Genomic DNA, 25,157 nt, shown 5'->3' with positions numbered 1-25,157 from the left:
AAGGGAGATTTAAGTTAGATATTAGGGTAGTTAAGTACTGGAACAGGCTTCCAAGAGAAGTTAAGGACTTCCCATAATTGGAAGTTTTTAAGAATAACTTTAGAGAAAACTGTCAGGGATGGTCTAGGTTTACTTGGTCCTGCCTCACTGCAGGGGCCTTGACTAGATAATCTCTTAAAGTCCCTTCCAGCCCTACATTTCTATGATTCCTTCACTAGCCACAAGCCACTACTGGAATTGAGTGCTTCATGAAGACTGAAATAAATCTTGTGTATTATACATGAAACTGAACAAGGTCACACAGGATGCTTGGCACAGCCAGGAATAGAATTGAGACATTTTGAATGTTGCATTTCATCACTTCCTCAGTTATGTCATAGATCTCAAGTTTCATAGATTCTGCTGTTCTTTGCGTTTCCGTAGAAAGTCTCCATTGTATGATAAAAATACTTTGCAAACTGACCTCTAGTGGCAGCATAAGCTAATTACAACTTTGGTAATTAAACATGGTACAATTTTAAGAAGTTTATTTCTAATTTGTTACACTGACAGTTACAAAACAAAACTAGCACAAGAGGCAGAATAGGCTTTAGGAGGAAATCTAGAAGAGGAGGTTACTTACCTGTAACTGGAGGTTCTTAGAGATGTGGGGTTCCTATATGTATTCCACTGTGGGTTACGCATGTGCGCCATGCGCCCGGAGTCGGAGAATTTGAAACTAGCATGTTACTCCCCACATGTGCTCTGGTTTGCCTTGTGCTCCCGACCGAGGTGATAAAGGGCAGTGTGGACTGAACACCTCTTCAGTTCCTTCTCCATTGTGAATCAGATAAGATCCAAAGTAGAGGGGAAGAAGGGTAGTTAGTGGAATACTGATAGGGACCACACATCTGAAAGAACCTCCAGTTACAGGTAAGTAACCTCCTCTTCTTTGAAAGATGGTCCCTATTGTATTGCTTGGTGGGTGATTGACAAGCAGTGCCTAAGTAGGAGGAGGGTGCGAGGATGGGAATGGTAGGGTTGAGTAGAGAACTACCATCTCAAATGAGGCAGCAGCAGCCACCAAGTCTTGTACCAGAGTATAGTGTCTTGCAAATGTGTGGCTAGAGCTCCATGTGGCTGCTTTACAGCTGTCTAGGAGGGGTATCTCCTGAAGGGATGCTACAGTCATGGCTTAGACTCTTGTGCAGTGTACTTGTACCACCGAAGGGGAGGAGGTTCAAGATCTGATAGAGTAGAATACAGCCCAATATCCATTTGGAACTTCTCTGGGTGGAGATGGTGTGCCATCTGACCAACTCCGCTGTAGCAACAAACAGCCTCGGAGCCTTTCTGAATGGTTTTCTGCAGGTAAAAGACCAAAGCTTGAACATCTAAGGAGTGGAGCCTATGCACTTCTGTAGACATGTGCAGTTTCAGGAAGAATACAAGCAAATGAATGGATTAGTGAAGGTGAAATTCCGAAATCCCTTTAGGGATAAATTTGGGCTGTAGATGTAAAGAAACTTTAGCTTTGTGAAATACAGTGTATGGAGGGTCTGCCATCACTGTGCCAACATGATGGCTGTCAGAAAGGCAATCTTCATGGAGACGAGGGACATGGAGCAAGTTGCTAAGTGTTCAAAGTGGGGGCATGTCAAAACCAAAAGAATGAGATTCAAGCTTGCAACAAAAATACCATCAGGCTGGAGGCTGGGACTGAGCTGTCATTGTTGATGTGGAGGGCACAGGGAAGTGGGATTTTTGAATCCTTTGCTTTTTATGCAGTTCATAGGGTCTCTGATGGTAGATGTATTGGGGCCTTCTACCACGAAGAGGTCGATTGTCTGTGGACCTTCCTCTTAGGGGCAGGTGTGTATATACCCAAGGATCGAAGGGTAGCCCTAGAGTCTTTCAGGGTGTGTAGGACTCATCCGTCTTCTGATTGAAGAGATGAGATTCATCGAAGGGGATGTTCTTGATAGTATTCTGAACTTCCTTGGAAAACCTTGAGGCATGGAGCCAGGAGCCTTTTTGCATAACAATGGGAGTAGCCATGGCTCAAGAGGAAGTATCAACCACATCGAATGCAGAGTGGAGTGGTCCTGGTTATTAGTTTTCCTTCCTCTATCAGAACTTGGAAATGAGAATGATCCTGCTGTGGGAGACTGTTGGTAAATTCCTCAAACTTAGCATAGTTCAGGAAATCATTTTTAGCCAGTAGCACTTGATAATTAGCTCTCCTAAAGACTGGAGGATGAGAAATCCATTTCCCCCAGCAAGTCTAAGCGTTTACCCTCCTTGTCCACAGGGGTTGACCCGTGATGATGTTGCCTGGACCTTTCCGAAGCAGCCTGAACCACCAAGAAGTTGGGCATTGGGTGAGAGAATAAACACTCTGAACCCTTAGCTGGTACCCTCAGCTGGTAACCTTACATAGTAGCGTCTTTCTTCCTCCAAATATTTCCCCCTCATTGAGTGAATCCATACTCTAGTTTAATTTATTTAGTACTCACAAGAAAGGTTATATGCTTAAAACAGCTAACTACTTCAGCTTTGCATAAATGTAGGAAAAATTTGCTACTGCAGGGTAGAACAAAATCAATGATTATAATGAAAAAATGTTTACCCATCACAAAAAACTAGTCTTCTCAGGTGAGCATAAATTTTGCAGCTGATCTAATTAGAGGTGGTGTTAATGTTTGTGCAACATTTCAAATGTTCCAATTCAGAAACATATCCAAACGTGCATAGAACAGGTATTTTAATGGCTTAACCTTTATCTACTTGTAGGAGACACTGAAACAATTTCCAAAAATGGAAAAATTTCAGTGAGAGTCACTGGAACAAGAGTTCAAGTCATGTCTAAAGTTTCCTAAAGGTACCATACTGAATTATTTTTTACTTTAAGCATCAAATAATAAAATGCTGATCGATCCTATATGTCCTTGCGATACAATTATCAACAATTCTCTGATATAGTGGACGCTACTAGGAATTCAGTTTCCTTCCAATACACAGCTAAACTCTAATTGTAAAATAGCTCAGAGAACATACCTGAATTTAAAAATATGGAATTTAACATCAGTGGTTGAGTTTCAGCAGCAATCTTAGATTGCAGTTACTTTGTTGCTACTATATGAAATGATGGATGCAACGTTAATCTTAGAATAAATGAAAGCCAATAACAGATTTACATTCTTTGTTAAATGCAACAAGAAACTCCTGCCTCAAAAAGATTGACTAAAAAGACAGCCATGTGGTTCTTGCACTTGAATTCATGACCTTGATGGAGAGATTTCATAATAGTTCTGAAAATAACATCCAAGATATGCATATTAACTTCACATTTAGATGAACATCGACAGCTTTACTTCAGTCAATTTATCATAGTTCAGTAAATCCTGATGTTCACCAAAATAAGAAGTTAATATTATTCAGTACCAATGTACTTAGTTTTAAAACTCAAACTCAAAATGAAGCAAATAAAAGCAGTAATGAAAGAAACAGAAGAGGGACAATGCCAATAACATAGAACAGATATAGAAAAATAAAGTTAACCATTTTATTTAGTATAATCTACAAATATAAAAGACAATTTACTTCCAATTACTCTGGTGAGAACATCATCACTATAATGCTAACTCTTGTGATTTGTTATTATTACCAGAATCCCTTGAAGAAAATTACTGCTCACGTACAGTTTGGGAATGGGATGGACACATTTATTCCTTTTGTTAGATGACAGTTTCTCACTATATCATTGACCATCATTGAACATACTGCGACAGACTAAGGGAAAAGACCTAATGAATGTACTCTTCAGCCAATCAGAAACCTGGTTATCCATAAACATTGTTCAAGTTTGCTGTACTTACGATAAACTGCTTTCTGAGTGGCTCATAGGATTTTGTTTCAGGTGAAGGAAGAAGGGGAAGGGGTTTTTGTTTAATTTTCTAAGGGAAAAATGGTAAGTGATCAGCAAACTGAGTGGCTAGCTGTCAGCCCACTTGCTATATGTTGGGAAAATAGCATATGTTCCTGTCAAACAATTATGACATTTCTGTCCTCTGAGTCAACAATTTACTTTCCTGCCTACTGAAGTGGCAATGCAGGTCACTACTTTGGCAGGAGAGAAGAAGAAAAAAGCAAGGTCACCTTGCAGTAATATGAAAAAATACTTTGGGTACCAGAAACTTTCACCTCCCATTGAAGCTATACCTAGCAAAATGAATATGAACAAAGGCAATGGGAAAGGAGAGTGCACCACTCCTTGTAGGAAAGAGTCATCAATGAACCATCACATTCTTATAAGGCCACTTGTGCACTAAACAAAGGACAACTAAAAAGTTATTATGTAGACATTTATTTCAGGTATGCAGTTTACACGCATATTATTGAGCAAAACTGAATTGCAAATATACAAATACCATAACAAGCATTATCAAATAACATAACTGGCACTAGTGTTATAAGCATATTAATGAAATTGGTGGGGATAAGTCATGGAAGAGGACTGCAGCCCATGGCATTTTTCTTTTTACCATACCAAACTTTTGGTAGCACCATAATGGCAATACTTACAAGGAACACAAGACAGAACATTGTTAACTGTTATTCTGATAGCCACAATTTTTTTTTCAGTTTAATGAATTATGCAGCAAAAATTGTAATAGTGCAGACGCTTTTGCCAACTTCAGCTTGTGTTTAGTTGTATATCTTCCATAAGCAAAAGAAAAAAGAAAAGCCTGTCAGATTTGGAACCCATCTTTTGTACTTGTGCAAGCTCTGCACTGTGCTTTAATTCTGTGACTGAAGATGTTCATGTGTTTTGCAGACAGATGTCATGTAAAAGTTATCCACTAAGCCTGAGTGAGTCTTTGGTAGGCTAATACTTCTTTATTATTATACACATTATCTACCACAGTCATTTTATTTTCTATAAAGTTTTCCTTTATAGTCCAAGGTGGTCAAAGAGGACATTCTGGAAAACGTTACAGTAAAATCCTCAAACGACCAGGCACTTAAAACCCAGTCTATTCCAAAGGCACCAAGAATCAAAGGGGCACTGTTCTTCCACTAATGAAAGGTGACTGTATCCGCTTCTCTGCAATGTTTACAAGTCAATGGATTCTTATTTTACAGTTTTTATACAGTATATGTAGCCGTATCTGTTGCCATCTGATGCATATATAATTGAATTACCTGGACTGTTGTTCTTCATAAGGAAATGTCACCTTTGTACCACATATTAAGTTCCAATTTTCTTTATTTCAGAATTATGCAAAATGCCATAACCTTGCTCAAGGTGTACAAGTATACAAGCACTTCTGAAACAGGCTGCATCCAGCTCTGAATATGTGATTCATTCTAAATGCAAACATTTGAAATTTGTGTCCAGTTAGGAGGCAAAATGGTCAGTACAAATATTTAGTACTGACAAAGATTTATTACTGTTAAGGTCTCTGCGACCCTCTCATTTCCTCTAACTAGTGTTCACCCTAGAACAGTTTCATTAAGTTACTACTGCTGACCTAACACCCACTTATCCTAAGCCCCACATTTTGCAAGTGAACAGTATAGTACAGATTGTTCAATTTAGCATTTAACATATTATGAATGAGCCAATTGTTTATCTGACTACACAAGTATATACTTTCAAGCAAAGTTGTGGCAACAATACAAAACATGAACATATTGTCTTGTTGTAATGCACTTGTTAAAGCCTTCATATACTTCATACAGGTCTGTAACAAGATCCACATGAAGCATTCTGCCTTACTAGACAGGCATATATAAAATGTAATTGCATCAAAACCTTGCTTCTGCTGGCCACTTGAAACTTACAGTAGTCACATGTAGTTCAACCAGCTTTCAGACATGGTTCTTTAGTGGTCAATCTATTTTTGCAGCACTTGCAGGTCTAAATTTCAGTCTGAATTGCAGTGTTTAATTCCACAGCATGCTGTGAATGGTTGTTATTTGTTTCTTTCAGTGTTTCATCAAGACCTACCCCAACGTCAGTTGAAGTTCCATTATTAACACCTTCTTCAGCAATATAACTCAGCTGTGGACCTTCAGCGCTTGGGGCCGGTGGAGCAAGTGCAGGAATTGCACTCTGATGTGGAGAGTTTTCCAAACGGTCATTTTCTACCTCAGGGAGAACACTAACTGCAGTAAAGCGAGAATGATAATCATTGGAACCATGGCTACATGAGGTTTTCATACTTTCCATATCAGAGCAACTAAACTCAGAAAAATGACTTGAGTGGGAATCTGCTACAGATGGGATACTGTCACTTAGAGAGGGAGAGTCAAATTCACTGGAGTTTGTGCTTTGTTGCTCCAACAACTGAGCATCCATATCCTCTCTGGTCTCATTTATCTTCATGCTACTCTTTTTTCTCAGTTTACCTTTACATTTTTTTCCTGCTGTTGTTTCTTTGGACCACTTGGTGGCACTAGATTTACTTTCTGGCAAGCAGGCCGATGAACAACCAGCATTACTGCGACCTGGAGCACTGCCATCATCAACACTACTGCTTCCACTATTGTGTCTGAATTTAGCTGGCTTCGATTCAATATCAACTTGCACCTCCATACTGTTGCCTTCCCTAGAACATGAAATAAATGGTCAAAGCATCCATCTTTAAAACAACTTACAAAAAGTTTCATCATCAAAGCAAAACATGCCCTTGTCTCTTTTCTATGTGCATGACATGACAAGAATGTTAAATTGCAATATTCAAGGTTTTTTCTAAACGAATCGTTTTATACATTTTAAAAGGGTTTTTTAAATCAAAATTAATTAAAAGGAAACAAAATCTGGGATCCAACTATTTACTGTGCTACCATGACAGTATTCCCATTCGGAACATATAGTCACCCAAATGTTTATCATTAGCGTGGCAGCAACTAGCACTTGGATATTGTATATCAGGGGTCGGCAACCTTTCAGAAGTGGTGTGCGAAGTCTTCATTTATTCACTCTAATTTAAGGTTTCGTGTGACGGTACTACATTTTAATGTTTTTAGAAGGTCTCTCTCTCTAAGTCTATATTCTGTAACTAAACTATTGTTGTATGTAAAGTAAACAAGGTTTTTAAAATGTTTAAGAAGCTTCATTTAAAATTAAATTAAAATGCAGATCTTATCAGTTTAGTGTGGTGGTTCTTAACCTGGGGTGCAAGCACACCATGGGGGTAAGAGATGCCTTTTCTGGGGGTGTGAGACATGCAAGATTTTTTTTAGAAGGTAAATCATCGAAAACACAAATTAAGCACAGGCACAGAAGTACAACTACTTTGTTTCATCAAACCTATGTATTTATTAACATTATACATTTTTTAACGATTACTGTAATATTTTAAGTTTTCAAGTTTTTAAGCTAATTGCAGTGTAATTTTTGATAAGGGCTGCAGAGCACTGGGCCCAGGCCAGGAGCAGAGCCCTGGGCTGGCTGCCGGTACCCCAAGCTGGCAGGAGGGCTGAGCAGGGCCGGAGGCCCAGACCCCGGCTGGTAGGGAGCCAAGCGGCTGGAACCCCAGACCAGCAGTGAGGTGAGCGAGGCCAATGGCTGGGACCCTGGCTGGCAAGGGGCCGGCGGCTGGAACCCCAGACCATCAGCAGGCTGAGCGGGGCCGGTGGCTGGGACCCTGGCTGGCAACAGCGTGCCAGTAAAAAACAGCTTGTGTACCGCCTTTGGCATGGGTGCCGCAGGTTGCCGACTCCTGTTGTAAATTGTGGTGTGTAAGATACATATATATGCATAATCCTGAAGGTAAATCTTGTAGATGGAATCCCTTATCAAGATAAGTCATTTGGCCTAGTACCCTGGCAATATCCTTTATCAACTAGACTCATGAGTCTTCTCTGTTTTCATCATATTGTTCTTACCTGTCTAATGGGATGTAGGAATTCAGAATGGATCCTGCCATTGCTTTGGTACTGGCATTGTCACTAACTGTTCCCAAGCTAACTGTGCCAGATTCTCCACTCAGACTGTACCGTTCTTTCTGCACATCTGCTTGAACTTCCAGCCTTGGAGAGATTTAAACAAATAAAAGAAAATGTCAAAAGTTACCTTCATAATAATATTACCATAATTGAAATACCTGGGTTAAGAGTCAGTATCTCATCTTGTAAAGTTATCCACCATGTGATATCAGGAACAGTTGACAAGTGTCTCCCCAACACTGAAAGATACCTATTTACTGAAATGGTCACTTCTCTTTTGCTCCATCAGTCACAAATGCGGTCTCTTCAATTCAGGAAAATGAGACTCATCGTAAACTAAAAATGAACCGCCTACCAAAAGAAAATGTTGCAGGTCAACCAGGAAAATTGAGCATTATGAGAGACTTCCAGATTAAGGTTTCCAGATTTTGTAGACCCTTCATCTAGTAACCAAGAGATGACTACCACAATTTAAAAAGTCCAAAGACCGTTTCTGCCAGCCAAAATCTAAGTTCAGGCCATTTAATTTCCCATGTTCCTCCTGCAATAACAGAAGATATTGCTAGTCAAGGAATGCAGGACAGGGAGCTGCATTCCTTATTCTGCTTTCTGTGATAGCGATGTTACGTATGAACCATCGGAGGAGAATTATAGAAACCACACCACCCAAATTCAGGTGTGAGCAAGTATGTAAAGAAAAAAATCAGTTTAAAATACCATTGAGATTTTACCTATTGTCTAGCCATACATGCTGACAATGAACTGGAAGCACAGATTTGTTATTTTTTCTTTTTAAAAAGTACTTCTCTTCCCTGTAAAGGAGAAGACAGTTGTACAAGGCAAAGTATCTCTGCTTGAAAAGTTTTCTCTCTAGAATGTATACAGTGTCAAAACAGAGGTTTCTATCCTGTCCTTACCAATTCAACATACCCTGGATATCTGAATTGTTTAAACCAAAAAATGGCACTAAAGAAACAAGGTGAGCTCCACCCTCACTGCCAGATTTTGACACTTCTCCCAAGAGATATTCTGCCTTCTCTGGGGTGGAGAATGGAGCATGGCCAACAAAGCAGCTACGTGCTTCAGATTACTCAGAAGTGATTCCTCGGGAGTTAATTAGTGGCATTTTGGGTCCGCAATGAGGTCTCCAGAGTCCTTCGTGGCAAAAGAAAGGTAACTGTGATGTGAGGCCATAATGGTAGGGGCATCTGGGATCTGGTATGAAGGTGAAGCAGCCAATGATTATATAATAGCATCATGTTGTTATCAGTTAAAGAAAAGTTTTTGATTTCTTATACAGACATATAGAGATTATGTGAAGATAGAGTGGGTGCTATAATATCGTTACTGCTACATATTTGGGATGATTATATTACTAATAAATGGCAAAGTCCTGACCTTACACATTTGGAGTCTGGGAATCTTTCTATTGACTTTGGTGTGCGTAAGTATGGCCCATAATGAAAAATAATTAGATTAAAATGTTAAGAATTTGTTTTATAACCTGGGTTACAAACAAATAGATTGCCGGAAGATAATACTGCATCTTGGATTGCTTCAGCATATGGAATTTATCCTCCTCTGTGAGGCAAACGTTTCACAATCCACTTGTGATTTCAGAACCCAAGAGGACAAGCTATATAACACAGCAGTACAGTATAGTTGCTATTTCCACATTCAGGCCTGTCAGAAAAATCCTCTCAGCCTCACCCTTTTATTCACACACTAAAACTAGGCTGATTTAAAACAAGGTGTTGGTGTCATTTACTCCTTACTGAAGGCCACTTCAGTTTTTCTGCCTTTTTAAAAAAAGTTTTAATTCTGAAGAGTAGCTGGCACGCACATTCAGTATCTGTGTTTATTAATGGTCTGTTAAGAAGTGATGGCTCTGACTATAGATTGTCTGCAGCATGGATATTATGCAAATCCCTCTGATTTCAGTGTGACTTTGCATACTAACATCTAACTGATTAAGTGAACAAAGTGTTAATGCAAAATATTCTTAGTATATAAAATACCGGCAAATAAACTGCATCACAGCACTCGTTATTTATTAGTGTATAGTACCCCATGGTGTGCTCGGTACTTCACAGGAAACAGAAGCAGTCCCTGGGCCCCAGAGCACTTACAATCTACATTTTAGGTGAGACATAATGAGGTGAGGACAAATACAACTCTGCAGTTACTCAGTTTAGGCATGTGCACATTATTCTTATTTTTAAAATTACAATTTGAAAGCTTTGAATGGATACTTAAAATACTCATCATAAAATGAGACAGATGCTGATAAGTTTTTCATTGGGTATTTTAAATGTGGGTTAGAGTAAACAATTATAGCTAGTGGACTCACCTGTCAAGGACACAGACATATTTAGGATATTTAAAATTGTGACATCATAGATACAGGTGAATTATGGGAAAGTACAATTAACTTTACTCCATCTTATTTTAAACATGAAATGATCTGAATATCAAGAATAGTGACACCCCCCCCCCACACACACACTTACACTCGCCTCACATTTAAAGCTAGATACCAGAACAGCAGAAAGTGTGTGTCTTACCTGTTAAAACAGCTGACCATTGCACTTCCTGACAGACTCCCTGTTATACTAGCTCCAGCTAGTGCCATGGTGCTAGCAGTTTCACTCAGGTTGTCCCGAATGGCTCCTATTCTATCCATGTGGCTGCCACTTGCACTCAGGCTTCCAGTTAATCCTCCAACACTTCCTTCTCCTATACTAGGGTTATGACGGGCCTCTGCTACTGAAGTGGTATCTAGATAAAAACGTAACAGGCTTGAAATACAAAAGGAAATAGAAAGTTTAACTCTGTCTTAAATGTGGATAAGAAAACTGCTTCTGGAATAACACCAGAAGGAGACAAAGAAAGAATCTAGACAATGTGTGAAAACACACTCTATTCACCATGTGAAGACTACAATACGAAGTAAAACAGGCTCTCAGTTGGGACTGCCGGAGTGGCTGTGGCTGAAACCATACATTTGTTTGATAAGTTGCTGAAAGGCTTAAAAATACCTAATGCTATATAGGAATGGTAACCTGAAGCCACCTTACATGTAGGAACTCTCCAGCAGGGAGTCTTACAGTTTGATTAAAAAACAGATTTATAAAATTCAAGAAAGCAGCAGTAGAACGATATCTGACAGGATGTTTTTCCCTATTAGGCTATGTCTACACTACAGACCTTACAGCAGCATAGCTGTACCACCACAACTGTAAGGGTATCCGTGTAGCTGATCTTTGCTGGCATAATTAAACTACCCCCAGCGAGCAGCACTAGGTCTGTTAGCAGGAGAGCCTCTCCTGCTGACAGAGCGCTGTGCACACCAGCACTTTTGTCAGAGAAACTTATGTTGGTTGGGGTGTGTTTTTTCACACCCCTGAACAACAAAAGTTTTACCAATAAAAGGGGTAGTGTAGACAAAGCCTTAGAGATGAAGAGATGAAAACCAACAGCATCATCTTATCTCGCTCCTTTCAGCCTGGGGGAGGACATACCCAGAAGTCAGCACTTGATTAGAACAAGTGAGAGGAGATGTTTGTATCACTTCTTTGAATTTGCACTATGGGAACTAACTATTCGAGAAGGGACGCAAGCCTTTGTTCTCTCTTATCTAGGTCTAACACTGTGTCCAGTGATTACCAAGTGCCCCAGTGATTACCAAGAAGCTCCATTCAAGTGTCCACTCACACAGATCAATGATCAGGGCCTAAGAAATTAAAATGTGCTTGTTTTGACTAAAACGCTCACTCTTAAATTGTTATTTCTGAGGGAGTGGATGGTACAAAGGGAATGGTAATGCAATAGAATGCTTTTCACCTCTAAATCACCTATTTGCATTCAGCTTAGATCAAGAGTGAGAAAGCGGTTACCCTCTGATGGCTCTTTGGTGATCTTTTTCACTTAATGCACTATTGGAAGGCACTCAGATATTACAGTGATGAGGGTTGATTAACAACCTATACAGAACAGAACATAAGACAGAAGGGTAGTGGTCTCAGTCCACGTCCCAGGCACCTGTAGTACAAAAAAACATCATGGCACGAAAACAACTACCCTTATTGCTGGAGACGGGTCCTTTAACATGCAGTTTAGGCACACAGGTAAGGCAGCATGAGGCAACTTGCATTGTTGTTACCTGCACGGTAGCTCTTCTGCAAAGAAAGATCTTCAGTGTCCTAGGCTTTCAAATGTGGCAACTATTACAAAACACTAAATTTACAGGAAAAAAAAATACTGAATTCTCTTACCTACTGCTGCATTTGTTCCACCAACATTTATATCATTTTCATCATCAAATTCTATCCTGACACCCTTTCCATTGCCTGCAGACACCCCACAGCCTCCACTGCGACAGAGGGAGATTGGAACAACTCCATACACATAAGCCAACATAATAGGCACACCAATACCTACAAAGGAAAATATAGAGCTTTTCATTCAATATCATTATTTGCTTCAGCACCTTTTATTAAACTATCCCAGGTTTTGTAACTATATTATTTAATAATGCACAGTTAAAATAAATCTACAGAAGAAGAGAAAGGAATTAAGAAAATATATGGTTTTCAAGTGAGATTTGAGAACAGATGGCAAATCACTAAGGTGGAGTGAAACATGAAAGCTGTTCCAGATAGCAAAAGAGGAGGGAACTGGAGTGGCATTGACCCATATACCCTATTATAGCCTCGACTGAAAGCACAAGGGGGACGCATTGCATGCATGTGGATCAATGGGCACTGCTATGAAAACTTTCCGACTCCAGCACATGGCGTGCATGCGCACTGCCCTTTTGGCATCATCATGCAAAGAAGGTTCTCCTACCAACAATGGGAGACAAAGAGGAGTATAGTATTGGATGAGCAGACATGTACACTATGTCCATTACCAATATATATATTACACTTATCGGATTTAATAAGCTTTGTCAAAGGGTATTAAAAACTTTTCTGACGTGAGAGAATGGAACTATTTCAAGTATCTTTAAAACCAGAAATGCCTACTACTGCCAGTATAATTAAGGGCTTGATCCTGCTCCTACTGAAGTCAGAGAAAGCTTTGCTACTGACTTCAACGGAGGTAAGATCAGCCCTTAAGGAAGTGTCATTATGGGGTTTATGTATCTCAGTTTACAAATGAAAAGAGAAAACTGATGAGCAAAGCCAGTGAAACGTGTAGTAAAAAGGCAGTCTGGGCTAGGCTGCACTCATACAAACAGAGCATCATTTCCCACACACTGTAGGGGCTAATCATTTGGCCCAAGATCTCTAACACTATGCACTAGACTATTCTGCTGTTTTGCTGATGGAAGCCTGTGAAAGGTGCAGTAAAATGGCAGGCTGTGCCAGGCCAAACTGACCCAAATGGAGCAAAGCAGCTGCAATACAGATGCAGTACGGAGGCTCTTCAGTCTGCCCTAAAAGGAAGGTCAATAGGTTCCAATTACTGAAAATCCAATTCACTGAAAACTCACACTCAGGATCTCTACTGTGGAGAGCAGTGTGCCTCAAGCTACTCTCTCGAAGGCAAAGTAAACTAGGGTAAGAGTGTGTGGTGCAGCAGGCCCAAAGAGGCAACCAAAAGTAAAAGGAGTGGGGAAAAAAACCCTGCTGTTACTTCTGTGAAGGAGTAATGAAGAGCTGTAACCCATGAGTGAAGTCCAGGCCAATGGATGCCTAAGTAGAAGAAAGATTTTTTTTCCCTCCCAACTGCTAGCCCTGCAAACTTGTATTGGGATCTGAGACACAAACTGGGTTCTTTTTTCCCCTATACAGCCAAAGGTACCATTGATTGTATTATTATTATTATTAATAATAATGTTCATTACAGTAGTGCCTAAGGGCCAATCAAGACTGGGTCCCCATTATGGTAGGCACTTCACAAACACAGAGTAGACAGTCCTTGCCCTGAAGAGTTTACAACCTAAACAAATAAGACAGGCACAGGACAGGTGGAAGGGGTAGAACACACAAGCAGAGTGAACAATGTGATGGCAGCAAACAGCATTCCACGATATTTGTTTTGTTTGTTGGGTGGATTTACTTGGGGGATGGGGGGAAGAGGAAGCTAGATGGAAAGAAAAGGGAAGGGAAGTGAGATGGACAGAGTGGGGGAGAAGACAGTAAGAGGGCAGGTATGGAGTGAGGCTGGGATGAAGAGACTGTGGCAAAGGTAGGGGGAGGGTTGGAGCAGAAAGCCAATAAGCAAAAGGCAGAGGAAGTCCATACAGAACTGTAGACAGAGACAGTTCTGTCCAGAAGTCCCTGCTTTGGCTGCTTCTGCTCCTACTGGCTGGAGTTTCTGGCTGGCTCCTCTCTGCAGTTTCGCCTCCCCTCATGGAGGAATAGCTGTTGGGTGGGAGGGCGATAAGGCTGTAGCCATGCCCAGTACCCACAGAATTAGGGGCGTCTGTCCTACATAGCTCTGGTTCAGGAATATGCTGAGGGTGACACCAGCTGCAACCCTACTTTTCTTCAATGCAAACCTCAGTGAGAGAAGGAAAGAACCCAGTTTGTCTCCCGAAGCCCAAATTTGAGCTTGCAGTGTCAGATATTAAAGAATCATTAAAAAATTTCAAAATTCCAAATTGAGCAAATTTGCTCTGGAATCACTGGCACACACATAAGGACCCCATGGTGCCATTTTTAGAGTACCTTTTAAAAGCAGTTTTAAATTATATTTTCTTTTTAAAGAAAAAAAGTTAGATTATGAAAATCTGAAAACAAGTTCAACATGAAAATTACAAGATTAAAGAAGTTTTTTATAATTTTTCATTTAGATGCAGCCTCTCTAATGTCTTGACACTGGTCTCTGCTCCAGTGCAATTTACCGTGTAATCTGGGGCAAACCTCAACTTTTTTATCCCTCCATTTCCATATCTATAAAATGAAGCTAATACCTCCTAATTCACTGAGGGTCATTTATTAATGAGAGTCTGTACAAGTCTTCTCAAATGCTTGGTTGCAAGGTACTACTCTCATGCAGTGGTGGTATTTGCTTACCTACAGTTACTGCAGCTACAACTGGAGAAACTATTACAGACAAGGTTACACCACCTGCAATAGCCAAGTTCCGTTTGTGTTTCGAAATGTCTTTGCCTTCATATCGATTGTGGATCTTGAGGGAAGAAGAAAGAGGAGGGTTTCAGGATACATTGCACATAACATAATGTAAATAGTTTTGGCTCTGTTCTGCTATAGAGCAGTCTGTTGTGTGCTCTCAGCTAGAGACTATATACTATTAATTTAAATCCTTATATACTCCTTAAAAGTTAGCCTCTCAAAGAAGGACATTAAATAATACATCTTTCTTAGTGATTTTACATTAATTTATACAATTTAAAAAAAGAAAGCATAAGTATTAGAAGTCCCTATAATCCCCATGCGTGACATTCCACAGGGTACTATCCAGATGGATGAACAGCTGCGTCCCCTTAATTCTCCAACCTGGGGTGCCTTTTACACTACTTCGCTATGAAAGCAACCACTCGTGGTCTGCCCACACACAGCTTCTAGCCTGTAAATCACTCCCAGCTATACTGTATGAGTGCTATAGCCAGCCACCAATGAATTACACTGCAGGGCAACACCAGCAAACTCCCAGTCCCACACTTTCCCCCCAAAATGTGCGTTTTGTACTGCGCAACACCCTCCTGGACAATACAAGCTCATATAAAATCCATCATTTCATTAATCAAAAATTATATGCACAAATCTTGTCATCCAAACTGAAGTTTCCCAAAGTCTTCAGTTCAAACAAACACTGGTTTAGATAAAACAATGAAAAAAGTTTATTAACTACAGAAAGATTTTAAGTGATTACAAGTAATGAGGCATAAAAGTCAGAATCTTACTTAACAAGCTAAGTGAATTCAAAGCAAAAGGTCTCTCTCACCACTTTCTAGCAGTCTTACTGGCTGAATCTTTCAGCCAGGATTCCACGCCCCCCGCCCCCAATGATGCTTCCTTTGTCCTTCAAGTGTTGTTGATGCCATGAGTAGAGATGAAGGGAGAAATGATCTGGGGCTTCTGTTCCCCATTCTTTATACTTTTCTTAGAAAATCATCTCCAGCTTAGGTTCAGGAGACGGAAAGTCTGTGGGATGGAAACTTCCAGCTGTTTGGGGTTTTTTGGGTTTTTTTTTTTGCCAAGATGTAAATTCCTTGCCCACATCCTTTTTCCTGCCAAAGAATGGCTGCTTATCCAGGTGATAGTCTATTTGATTTTGTTGATACGTGGCTGAGGCATCAGTTTGCCTTTTGTTTTTGAGGAATCGGTTTGTGCTGGCTTCTCTAAACTTAGAATATGTCTGAATAACATCATACAGTAGAATCTTCTAAGTTTACATACAATGTTCCCACACATTTTACCAGGACATTAATGATCAGCAAATTATAAGTTTTCAAATGATATCTCACAAGGCGTACTTTTACAAAACTATGATAAATTTTGTACAAAGGGGTGAACATACAGACGGGTCATATCTCCCCTCTTGCAATGTCATCCACATATGCTCTTGCAAAGTTCTGTAAATCATTTAACACTTCATTCACCAGACTCCGGAACATGGCCCCAGCATTAATTAAACCAAACAGTAACATTGAGAATTCAGAGTCTGTATCAGGGATGAAAGCAAATTTTTTCTGTGCATCATCATTCAAAGGGATATTCACTATGACTCATGCCAATACTGCTGTTAAGATTTCTAAATTTCACCCTATACACTTCAGGGGTGATTTGAAATCTTTGTAAAACAGATTCTTTAAATTAAGAATACATCACAGCTTCCTGAACTGGCAGTTCATTAAATACATTCAAAAATTTACCAGACAGTTATGCAACCAGTGTGGGGATTTTCTTGTCCTCAGGAATCTTATGAATTTCACATAGATTTTCAAAAGTGGTGAAGTATTCCTTAGTGCAGTCTGTCTTTCTGTATGTAGGACACAGCTGGTCCCAGCCATGGATTCCTCAAGTGATGGGAGATGTTGGTGACTCTGGGATCTTCCCATGCTTTTCTATCAGCTCCAGATTGTATTTCCTCTCCTTCTCCTCAATTTCTTGTCTCAGCTCCATAGCTCGCTTAAGGGGTTCAGCTTCCTGTTCATTAAGCTCCATCACTCTTCTGTCGGTGGCTTCTTCAGCTTCCCATGCAGCAGCTGCTTCTTTCAGTCTCATCTCTGCTTTCCACATTCGGTATGGCCGTTCTCTCTTCTTCTGCTGCCTCCACTCTAGCCAGCTTCAACTTTGTAATTGTTCCACTTTTGCTCATTTTTATACTTCACTGTTTCCATTTCCCTTACCTGAAATAAGCAAACAGAAAACAACGAACTATGCCTCCTTGGACTGTTTCTAGCCACCACACATGAGACTAACTTAAAATTGCTGTACCAGTGCTTAAAATGTAAACTTCACTCAAAACAACAAGCTGTGCAGGTACCCCGCTCCTTGCTGCGCCACTCAGGCATCCCCAGGGTACAATCTGGACTGAGACAGCTGTGTCCCCTCAATTCTCCAACCTGAGGTGCCTTTTACACTGCTTTGCTGTGAGAGCAACTACTCCTGGTTTGCCCACACATAGCCACTAGCATGTAAATCACTTCCAGCTACACAGTATGAGTGCTATAACCAGCCACTCATCAATTATACTGCAGGGCAACACCAGCAAACTCTTGTCCCAGACTTCCCCCTAGAAATGTGCATCTTCTACAGCCCAGCACCCTTCTGGACAATACAAGCTCATATAAAGTCCATCATTTCATTAATAGAAAATTATTAAGGCTGTCAAGTGATTAAAAAAATTAATTGCGATTAATCACGCTATTAAACAATAAGAGAATACCATTTATTTAAACATTTTTGGGTGTCTTCTACATTTTCAAATATATTGATTTTAATTACAACACAGAATACAAAGTGTACAGCGCTCACTTTATATTTATTTTTTATACAAATATGTGCACTGTAAAAAACAAAAGAAAGTGTTTTTCAATTCACCTAATACAAGTACTGTGGTGCAATCTCTTTATTGTGAAAACTGAACTTACAAATGTAAAATTATGTAAAAAAAAAAAAAAACCTGCATTCAAAAACAAAACAATGTAAAACTTTAGAGCCTACAAGTCCACTCAGTCCTACTTCTTATTCTGCCAGTTACTCAGACAAAACAAGTCTGTTTACATTTGCAGGAGATAATGTTGCCTGCTTCTTGTTTACGTCACCTGAAAGTGAGAACAGGTGTTCGCATGGCACTGTTGTAGCTGGTATTGCAAGATATTTACATGTCAGATGCGGTAAAGATTCATATGTCCCTTCATGCTTCGACCACCATTCCAGATGACGGGTTCTGCTTGATAACGATCCAAAGCAGTGAAGACCGACAGATGTTCATTTTCATCATCTGAGTCAGATGCCATAAACAGAAGACTGATTTTCTTTTTTGGTGATTCAGGTTCTGTAGTTTCTGCATCGGAGTGTTGCTCTTTTAAGACTTCTGAAAGCATGATCCACACCTCATCCCTTTCAGATTTTGGAAGGCACTTCAGATTTTTAAACCTTGGGTCAAGTGCTGTAGCTATCTTTAGAAATATCACATTGGTACTTTCTTTGGGTTTTGTCAAATCTGCAGTGAAAGTATTCTTAAAACAAACAACATGCACTGGGTCACCATCTGAGACTGCTAAAACATTAAATAAATGGCAGAATGAGGGTAAAACAGAACAGAAGACACAATTCTCCCCTTGAGGAGTTTAGTCACAAATTTAATTAATGCATTTTTTTTTTAAAACGAGCATCATCAGCATAGACGCATGTCCTCTGGAATGGTGGCTGAAGCATGAAGGGGCATATGAATGTTCAGCATATCCGGTATGTAAATACTTTGCAATGCCTGCTACAAAAGTGCAATGCAAACATCTGTTCTCACTGTCAGGTGACATTGTAAATAAGAAGGAGGCAGTATTACCTCCTGTAAATGTAAACAAACTTGTTTGTCTTAGTGATTGGCTGAACAAAAAGTAGGACTGAGTGTACTTGTAGAATCTAAAGTTTTACATTGCTTTGTTTTCGAGTGCAGTTATGTAACAACAACAACAAAATCTACATTTGTAAGTTGTATTTTCATGATAGAGATTGCACTACAGTATTTGTATGAGCTGAACTGAAAAATATTTTTTATTTATCATTTTTACATGCAAATATTTGTAACAAAAATAATATAAAGTGAGTAACGTACACTTTGTATTCTCTGTTGTAATTAAAATCAATATATTTGAAAAAGTAGAAAAATATCCACAAATGTTTAATAAATTTCAACTGGTATTCTATTAAGAGTGCAATTAAAACTACGATTAATTTTTTTAATCGTGATTAATTTTTTGAGTTAACCATATGAGTTAACTGCGATTAATTAACAGTCCTAAAATTTATGCGCACAAATCTTGTTATCCCTAATGAAGTTTCCCAAACACTTCAATCCAAACACACACTGGTTTAGATAAAACAATAAAACAAATGTAACAACTACAGAAAGGTAGATTTTAAGCAATTACAACTAGTAAGGCATAAAAGTCAGAATTGGTTACAATGAAATAAAAAGTAAAATCACAACTAATACTTAACTTAACAAGCTAAGTGAATTCAAAGCAAAAGGTCTCTTCTTACTACTGGAGTCTTACTGGCTGAATCTTTCAGCCAGGATCCCTCCCCAGTCCAATGATGCTTTCTTTGTCCTTCAAGTGTTGTTGATACCATGAGTAGAGATGAAAGGAGAGACAATTTGGGGCTTCTGTTCCCCATTCTTTGTACTTTTTGTAGAAAATCATCTCCAGCTGAGGTTCATGAGACAGAAAGTCCATGGGACAGAAACTTCCAGCTTTTTTTTTTTGGCCAACACGTAAAATCCTTGCTTACACCCTTTTTCCTGCCAAAGAACAGCCGCTTGATCAGGGGATATTCCATTTGATTTTGTTGATACCTGGCTGAGGCATCAGTTTGCATTTGAGAAACAAGTTACCAGAAATAGGCACAAACTGGGAATATGCCTCAGTAATGTCATACAGTAGAATCTTATAACTTTACATACAATGCTGCCACACATATTTTACCAGGACAGTAGTGGTCAGCAAATTATGAGTTTTCAAATGATATCTCACAAGGAATACTTTGTATAAAATTATCATAGTCCCGTAAGAGGGGTGAACAGACTGCCACACCATGTATTCTTTGCCTTTTACATATATTATTTTTGTAGCTGCAATCAACTTAAAAAAGGAGGGATAAATCACTGTTTCTTCCTTTCAATCACCTTTATTAAATATTAAGCAATGGCAAAATCTTGTTAAGTTAATAACTTATTTTTCCATATAGTTTTAATAAAGTGGGACATGAGAAGGGGTTTCAGCAGCGTAGCGTTTACCAAGGTTCAACCGAGAAGGAGGAGGGCAGGAATTGTTCCAGTGCCCTTGTTCCCACTTGAGACGAGTTTGAAGGCAGAGGTAGTTCAGCCCTATGGGTCTTACTGCTCTCTTACCTATGTGGGGTTTGCAGGGCCAAACCCCTTATTTATGGTCTGTTCCCCTTAGGACTGCAGAAATTTGCCAGGCCAAATTGCTTGTCTGCAGAAAATCTTACATGAATTTGCAAAGTCTTGGTGACCACTGTTGCACAAAACTTGGCTAGCAAGCCCTCTCCATAGCTCTTAGGGTCAGGAATTAGACGTGGACTCATAGGCTACGTCTACACTACAGCACCTTGGTGCAGCTGCTCCGCTGTAGCACTTGTGGCGGAGATGCTCTAAGACGACAGGAAAGAGCTCTTCCTTTGGCTCAGTAACTCCTGCCTCTACTAGAGACAGTAGCTGTGTCAGTGGGAGAAGCTCTTTCACTGACATAGCGCTGTCCACACCAGTGCTTAGATCGGTATAACTTCCTTTGTTCAGGAGTGTGGATTAGACGCATCCCTGAGCAACGTAAGTTATACTGAAGTAACTTATAGTGTGGACAAGGTCATAGACTAAGGTCAGAAGGGACCAGACCATCACGATCACCCAGTCTGACCTCCTGCACGTTGCAGGCCACAGAACCCACCCACCCACTCCTGTGATAGACTCATAACCTTTGGCCAAGTTACTTAAGCCCTCAAATCATGATCTGAAGACTTCAAGTTACAGAGAATCCACTATTTACACGAGTTTAAACCTGCAAGTGACCCTACCCCCTCCCAGAGTCTCTGCCAGTCTGACTCAGGAGAAGATTTCTTCATGATCACAGATAGGGCGATCAGTTAGACCCTGTGCATGTGGGTAAGACCCAGCAGCCAGATACCTGGGAAAGAATTCTCTGTAGTAACTCAGAGCTTTCCCCATCTAGTGTCCCATCACTGGCTGTTGGAAATATTTGCTGCTAGAAGTCACAGATCAGCTACATGCTATTGTAGGGAGTCCCATCATACCATCCCACTCAGTAAACTTATCAAGCTCAGCCTTAAAGCCAGTTAGGTATTTCGCCTCCACTGCTCCCCATAGAAGGCTGTTCCAGAACTTCACTCCTCTGATAGTTAGAAACCTTCATCTAATTTGAAGCCTAAACGTGTTGATCACCAGTTTATATCCATTTGTTCTTGTCCCCACACTGATGCTTAACTTAAGTAACTCCTCTTCCCTCCCAGGTATTTATCCCTCTGACATATTTTTAGAGAGCAATCATATCTCCCCAAAGCCTACTTCTGGTTAGGCTAAACAAGCCAAGCTCTTGGAGTTTCTTCTCATAAGGTAGGCTTTCCATTCCTCAGATCATCATAGTAGCCTTTCTCTGCACCTGTTCAAATTTGAATTCATCTTTCTTAAACATGGGAGAGGCAGTATTCCAGATGAGGGCTCACTAGTGCCTTGTATAATGGTACTAACACTTCCCTATTGCTCTTGGAAATAAGCCGTCCCTTTTTTGATGTTACTCTTCAGGTTAGGCTGTGATGTAAAGGCACAATACTTCTCTACCTCAAAGGGCTGTTGTAAAGGTCAATTCATTTATATATGTGTGGTGCTTAGGTGATCTGGGTGTTATAAGAACAAAGAGAGAGTGGGAGAAGCTATTAGTAATTTGTATGTAAATTCAACTATCGCTATTGTTCTTCTCTTTTGCCAGGACCCAGCAAGCATGCTAAAACATGAGGGAACAGTGTGGATTATTTTTTAAAGCAACAGTAGCAGAAAGTGAGAAAATTTACTGGAGAGAACGGACTGAAAAAGGAGGGGCCTGGCAGAGATGAATCTCCACAACTCCAGACCAGCATCAGAACCTGGGCAGAGGCAAAGGAAAGGAATGACAATTTCTTGGAGCACCAATAGGTAGACTGGCAGATGCAAGCGTGGACTAGTCAATGGCACCACGAGTTCAAGTTGATAAAACAACATAAAATAACCTTAGGATTTAAGTAGTTCAGGATAGCGTAACTCAAGTGAAAGATCTGGCATCTTAACACTTCAAAAAACAGCATTTCAAAGGTCTTTGGATAACTTACTTTTTGACCCTGAATTACAAAACTTGGAAAAGATAGAACAAACACACAAGAATAATTTTATCTGCTATTTGTTATTTGCTTTGCACTAGTACTCCTAGTAGTAGTCCTTATTGTTGGAGGAAAGATACCAACTACTTACTGGTTAATGTGTTAATTCCTTGTCTATTCCCACATCAACAAAAAACACTGCGTTTAGCTGTGGATAGTTGCACTTGGTGATCAGTAAATGTATATACCCTAGTAACTTAATGAATTTGGAAGCCATTAAGTACAAACACAGAAATGTGTGGGCATATGCATATGTATATAGCAGGATTTTCAACTAATATGTCAATGGCTTCTTTCTTGCTCGGGATCCAGAGGGAAAAGCTAAGAATTTTTTTTTTTTTACCACCTTTTCCTCTTCTATTGTCCAGATCTGAGTAGGGTTAGGGAGGTTGGAAACTCAGGACTTTTAAAAATCAGGCCACTTATTTAGGTGCCTAAGTAAGGATTTATAGGCCAAATTATAGGAATCAATTTTTAAATATTTTGGGCTTTGTGTGTGCAAACAGAAGAGCCACATTTTGAAAAACATGGCCCCTCACAAGTAAAATGAGGATGCTAACCATTTTTCAAGTTATGTCTGAACCTATTTGGGAAGGAATAGTGAACAGAGCCAACTGAAAGTACCCCAGTGTACATGATCAAGAGTGTTGCATTTCAAAACAGAAGCAAGGTAAGCAGCACAGTGCACTTTACCTTACGCCCCACATACACAGGGATTCCAATAATCATAGCAGGAATAGCAATGCCGGCTATTAAAGCAATTCCTACTGGAGCTCCAACAAGTGTTCCCAGTTGCCACAGTATCTTCTTCTTACGGCTCCACGGTTTCTTTCCCCAAAATGTACAACCTGATGGGCTAATAGAAATGAATTGTAAACAAACACAAACAACTACTTAGAAATGAGCCAATGATAAGTTACTTTAAGACATGACAATATCTAATAAAATTCATGTTACATCGATAGTGACTGAGTGTTTAAAAACTATTTCTTCAGACCTTTCAGATGCTCCAATGTCCTTTGAAAGGCACTATGAATCATACCACATAATGTCTTGTGCTGCTCAGTTCTAACACAAGTTATCACTTTCACATGGAAACTATAACTTCCAGTTATATCAAGTTAACACTTGAAATAAATAATCAACACTAGAACTGCAGTAAAAGTAGCTATTGTGAACATCTATACCATTTCATTTGGTCACACTAAGTATGTGCTGCATCCATCTTTCTGAGCTTGAAACAAAGTGAGAAAACATTTGATTTTTATTTTCTGAAATAAGATGAAGTGACTATTTTAAGGACCTAAATGAAAAAAAAATATATTCAATTTCTCATACATAAACACTAAAGGATAATTCTCTACTCTGCTGAGACACAAGACAGCCTTTGGTTGACTGGACAACCTGGCCCTAGATATTTTAGCACAGAACATTTATTCATCCAAGCAGAACTTTAAATCAGTCTGCACTAGTATAATCAGGAAACAGGATGTAGGTAAAATGCTGAATGTATAAAATGAGAAAATATTTGTCTCAGATAATCTATAGCTATAAAGATTTTTCCTAAACATACCTTAAATAATGCAAATCCGAGATCTCTTTCATGCATAGCCAACAGAATTCACAACCACATACAGCACAAGTCATATGGTTGCAGCTTCCATCATTCATTTTTATTATGTAAGCAGCACAACGCGGGCATGGCTTTATATCATCAGCTGTTTAAAATGAAACAGGAAGATCATACTATTTCTATGAAAAAGTGAAATTTATCTAAATGCAGACAAGAAATACTTATGAGATTTGACTGATCACAGTAGTTCTGACACAGACATATCTAAATCTTATTTATAAACATGCTTTACTAAATCCTTAATTGCAGGTGGTTTTTAAGTCATGACCCTTTCAAACTATCAATAAACTAGAACTAATCACAACAAATTAAAATATATCACATTTAGATACATCAATAGCTTCACACACACACACACACACACACAGATTTTCGAAGTCAATAAAATGTAAGTTAGATATTAAACAGACAAAATAATAAACATGAATGATGACAGGCAATCTTTGCATATAATCCTCTCCACATTTCATGCTTCTGTAATCTTCACTCCTGAGTCCTAAGCCTTATTTCTTCCTCACACTTAATATGCATTTCACCTTCAATATTCCATATTTTTTGTTCTCTTTTTCACTCCTCTGCTCTTAACTCCACTCCATGGCCTCCCCTTAATGGCTCTTTCTCCCCAAACCAGATACATTTATATTTGTTACAGAAACAGACAAATCAGAATCTTTCTAATACTATTAACTGAGCTTAATACTGAAAATATCACTAAGGGTTTTTTTCTGTCACTGACAAGTTTAAAAATGAAAGTTTCCCAAAGAGTAACCTTAATGATAGGAAAGACAAGATATGGCATACTGACAAGACTCTTTCTGTTGCAATTTCTGGACTATTTCCCAGACTGCTACTCTGATTCAGAATTACAGGACAAGCAATTCACCATAGCAACATAAATCACCCCCTGTGTAGCAACATTAGTTATGTAAAGCATGCCCCACTGGTTAGCTGGTCAGAAATAACTTGCTGGTGCAGAAGAAAGGTGCAGTCCAGTAGGCTTT

General features: G+C 39.4%; 1 protein-coding gene across 18 annotated transcripts in view; it reads right to left on the bottom strand.

The window, feature by feature from the left end:
* Nucleotides 1-25,157, bottom strand: part of RNF19A (ring finger protein 19A, RBR E3 ubiquitin protein ligase) — a 97,952-nt gene that overhangs the window by 3,958 nt on the left and 68,837 nt on the right. For 11 of the 18 annotated variants that reach the window (XM_043539267.1, XM_043539270.1, XM_027829417.3 and 8 more), the window contains 7 exons: nucleotides 24,097-24,241; nucleotides 23,217-23,379; nucleotides 14,961-15,075; nucleotides 12,210-12,371; nucleotides 10,500-10,713; nucleotides 7,876-8,019; nucleotides 4,330-6,593 (listed from right to left, as the gene is read on the bottom strand). In XM_043539267.1, the coding sequence (XP_043395202.1) occupies nucleotides 5,903-6,593; nucleotides 7,876-8,019; nucleotides 10,500-10,713; nucleotides 12,210-12,371; nucleotides 14,961-15,075; nucleotides 23,217-23,379; nucleotides 24,097-24,241 (1,634 nt within the window). In that variant the 3' untranslated portion in view covers nucleotides 4,330-5,902. Of the gene's footprint in view, nucleotides 1-4,329; nucleotides 6,594-7,875; nucleotides 8,020-10,499; nucleotides 10,714-12,209; nucleotides 12,372-14,960; nucleotides 15,076-23,216; nucleotides 23,380-24,096; nucleotides 24,242-25,157 lie in introns of those variants that run through there. The other 7 variants (XM_043539277.1, XM_043539276.1, XM_043539275.1 and 4 more) reach the window with 4 other exon arrangements.

The sequence above is a fragment of the Chelonia mydas genome, chromosome 2 (genome assembly GCF_015237465.2).
Source record: "Chelonia mydas isolate rCheMyd1 chromosome 2, rCheMyd1.pri.v2, whole genome shotgun sequence".
Taxonomy (NCBI): Eukaryota; Metazoa; Chordata; order Testudines; family Cheloniidae; genus Chelonia; species Chelonia mydas.
This window is presented reverse-complemented; position numbering and strand designations above follow the sequence as displayed.